At 34.6% G+C, this 4,347-nt stretch overlaps 1 protein-coding gene across 1 annotated transcript in view; it reads right to left on the minus strand.

The window, feature by feature from the left end:
• Positions 1-2,726, minus strand: part of LOC106878565 (tRNA-uridine aminocarboxypropyltransferase 2) — a 9,102-nt gene extending 6,376 nt beyond the window's left edge. The window contains exon 1 of the mRNA XM_052967626.1: positions 2,511-2,726. Coding sequence (XP_052823586.1) covers positions 2,511-2,614 — 104 coding nt within the window. The 5' untranslated portion in view covers positions 2,615-2,726. The remainder of the gene's footprint in view (positions 1-2,510) is intronic.
• Between the last annotated feature and the right edge of the window lie 1,621 nt (positions 2,727-4,347).

Genomic DNA, 4,347 nt, shown 5'->3' on the forward strand with positions numbered 1-4,347 from the left:
TAAAATGAAGATGATGATGATGATCATCATCTTCATTTTAACATCATCATCGTCATTTAATGTTTGCTTTCCATGCTAGCATGGGTTGGATGATTTGACTGAGGACTGGTGGACCAGGAGGCGACACCAGGCTCCAATCTGATTTGGCAGAGTTTCTACAGCTGGATGCCTTTCCTAATGCCAACCACTCAGAGAGTCTTGTGGGTGCTTTTACGTGCCAGTCAAGTGGTACTGGCGACGGCCATGCTCAAAATGGTGTATTTTACGTGCCACCTGCACAGGAGCCAGTCCAGCGGCACTGGCAATGATCTCGCTCAAATGTCTCTTCACGTGCCAGGGAGGTGACGTTGGTAACGATCAATAGCCATGCTCGAAATGGTATGATGATAATGATATTACAATATAGTATTAAGTGGAAAGAAAATACAGATTAGAGATAGGGGACAAGAAATGTAGTATGGTTTTGATGTTACTAGGATTGTGTGGTTGGTCTATGATTGGACTATAGTTTACAGATATTGGTGTGGAGGATGGGAAATTGTCCAAAGGATGATTTTCAAACTTTTTTTTTTCATAGATTTTGTTAAACTTTTAACAGCAAAATCATCTGCATTTGTCCTTAGCCAAGTTGGAAATCAGTATTTTGAGGTGAGCCTCACAAAATTCATTGTTGTTGGGGAGGAGACCAATTACAAGTGAAAGAGAACAAGGTATATGATTAGATAGCATTTAAAGGTGTTACCCTGGTACATACATTTGGGCCATGCAAAATTTCTCCCAGTAACCTCTTAAAATAAATGGCAACACTGAGAGTAGTCTTTTTGACACTCAAACTGAGGGCTGACAAGTGAGTGAATTTCACAAAAGGTACTCAAAAGTAGCCAGTTGATGGTGTTATATCAGGCTATCATCTTTTTTGCTTCAGTTGTCAGTAATTATTCTCAACAAAAATCTGATCATTAACAAATGTTTGATCCAACAGTATGCACTGTAAAATTTAAAATGTCCTCTTCATTCTACTATTCAGCTTTTAACCTGCATTTTACAACAGAATATCAAATAAAGAGGTATGATTTAATCTGTACTTTGTAATTAATTGTATCCAAATAGGCGTAGGAGTGACTGTGTGGTAAGAAGCTTGCTTACCAACCACATGGTTCCAGGTTCAGTCCCACTGCATGGCATCTTGGGCAAGTGTCTTCTACTATAGCCTCAGACCGACCAAAGCCTTGTGAGTGGATTTGGTAGACGGAAACTGAAAGAAACCCGTCATATACATGTATATATATATATATGTGTGTGTGTGTGTGTGTGTGTGTGTATGTTTGTCTCCCCCCCCCAACATCGCTTGACAACCGATGCTGGTGTGTTTACGTCCCCGTAACTTAGCGGTTCGGCAAAAGAGACCGATAGAATAAGTACTAGGCTTACAAAGAATAAGTCCTGGGGTCGATTTGCTCGACTAAAGGCGGTGCTCCAGCATGGCCACAGTCAAATGACTGAAACAAGTAACAGAGTAAAGAGTAACGTTTTATGGGTTTATATATATATATAATCACTATTTTAAAGTTATTATTCCTAACTTCTCAACTGATATTTCTTTATAGCATTAAAACAAAATGATAAATGTTTGTGATACAAGTTATTAGCAATAGTTTTTCCAATAGAAATTCGCACTGATTTGAATATCGTGTGTATTTTAATCTCGTCTAGAATCGTTTCACTTCCGTTTATCTTGACGTGTACAACGGCTTAATCAGATGGAAGTGATGAAACGCAAGTAATTTTTGAATACAAACAAAATAATATCTATATTATGTAGCCATATATATATATATATATATAATATAACTTTATACTATTTAACTCATTACTATAGCGACGAACGATCTTTATAAGGAAGTCCAATGAAGGATAAAACTAATCGGTGTGCAGTAATTCAAAGAAGCAAACAATTTACGATAATAACAATTTAATCACGTTGATTAACAATAAGAATTAGGCAAATGAGCTTTATATTAATTTTTCCCTCTTATTAATTTAAGAGACATAAAAGTAGTATGCTTATATAAACTTTCTAAGAGTTAGAGCGACAAAGGAAATAACATGATAATGTCGTTTGTCGACAGAGATATAACTACTTTCGTTTAGGATACATAATTTGTTGACCTACACGTTGAGCGAATTTAGTTAATATTCTCAAGAAAGAGCAGGAAATAGATAATTTTTGAAGTGCACGCTGAGCAAGTTTTGTTAATATTCTCGTGAAAGACATGTGATGAAGTGTTAGGTCTCAAGCATGAATTTACAAATAACTAGTCAAAATGCTATTTCTAAAAACAATAAACAGAGGTTCGAAAGAACTAATAAAAATTAGATACTGCGCTTAATATTAATCAATGTGAAACTGACTACAAAATTAATTGTGAATTGTTAACACTAGTAACAATCAAAGCGTGGAGCCGATTGTTTAAACATGAGTATTGTGATTTAAATGCTTGTTTACTAACCAACACCGGCTACATGTCTGGCGTTTGGTATTAATAACAGGTTCTTCATTTGCAAAATCATAAAGATCGTCCAAAAAAGATTCTGTTTCAACGTTGTCATCCATAACCAACTCTTGTACAAAGCTAGCAAATACATGGTTCAAGGGAGTTAACTCTCGAACTCAGCTGGCATTTATTTCCTGTTTTTGCAGCGCGTATTCTCGTGTATAGGATGTCCGGGTCATAATTTTAATGTCACCGGTTCAGTTCCTGGACCGAACAATGCGATGTGTCTTAAAAAAACAGCTGCGTACGGGTATTCTCCCCCTATTTACCAAAAGGTGAGAGTCGAGGTCTAAATCTGCTCGCTCCTCCATAGACACCTAAAACTATCAACGAAGGCATGATACATGTTGGCAAGCCATACTCATTCGCAAGTGACGGCTGGCTCGAATTTATTTATTTAACATCCCGTTACTTTTACTTTTAGATTAAAAAACAGGCACATTATAAACTATAAGTATATAGTGAGGGAGAAAACAACATTGACTAATATTATTTGAATTCTTTCGACAAGTACCGGAGAAAACTCTGGATATGTTCCAATCTTATAGATATCCTCAGGGAAGTATGGAGTTCACTCTGTCGAAATAGTGATGGATAATTCGCTAAATAGATGTACAAAAATATACACTAGTAAGCGAAAAAAAACCCTCCAAAAAACTAGGATTTGCTAAGTGAATAAATTACATAGAAATACTATCAGCGCAAAAAAAAAAACATCAAGTTGAATATACTTAATGCAGAGAGCATTAGAAAATTAGGCAAATCCGGTGATGTTTATACTTCACTGAGGGTGGTCATGCAACATATCCGGAGTTATCTACCGTGCTCAAATAACGGCAATGATTAATGCCGCCTAATTACATAAGAATTTACAGATAGTCTTTTTTTTTTCTCAATGCCTCCAGCTTTCTAAGATTTCGTCTGTTTATAGTAACTTTTAGATATAGTGAAAACTGTTTATTGTGACGACTTTAGGAAGAAGCATTTCAGATTACACTAACTTTATTTCGGTTCCAATTTATTAACGATAAAATATGATTGCAAATATATTTATACTTTTCGAACGTGATATACAAAACGATATAATAATGCACATACACGTTAAATGCAAATAAACTATATTTATATACGAAACTAATTTAATAATTACATATATAACAAGTATGTATATGATACATAGGTAGGTGGGGCAGAATGAGGAGTTTTTCTTGCATTTTTGATAAAATATAATTTTTACAAATGTTCACTATCTTACAAAAACTATACCAGCTAAGCAAGTGACCTTTTCTAAATGCATTAAAAACATCATAACATGATCTGATCACTATTTCAGAAAATTATCAGTTCTCTTTCAGTATATAAAAGACAAATTTGCTGGGGCAAAATGAGTAAGCCAAGATAAGGTAAATTTTCCCCTTCAATTCTTCAGGAGCACATTTAAAAACAGACTCATGCACATCAATATCCATCCTTAGATATCAGAAAGATCAGAAATGCTTTAAAGAAATATTAATATCTAGGTCAAATAACAAAGGATCAGGGAAAATGACACATGATATGAAGTTAACGAAACTTGACTAAATAAAAAAAGAAACACTCAACATAAAATATTCTCTATAGCTTGTTCACGATCTGCTGGAGTGGCTTCCTTCCCGATATATTTACACACTATGCAGTAAAGTGAAGAAATTATTGAAATAAGTCATAACTCATTTTACTCCATTTTAGATATCATTTTTTGAAACTTGAAAATTATCAAATTAGACATAAGTGCGGGAAAACATTGACTTGA

This window comes from Octopus bimaculoides, chromosome 4 (assembly GCF_001194135.2).
Source record: "Octopus bimaculoides isolate UCB-OBI-ISO-001 chromosome 4, ASM119413v2, whole genome shotgun sequence".
NCBI classification, from domain to species: Eukaryota; Metazoa; Mollusca; class Cephalopoda; order Octopoda; family Octopodidae; genus Octopus; species Octopus bimaculoides.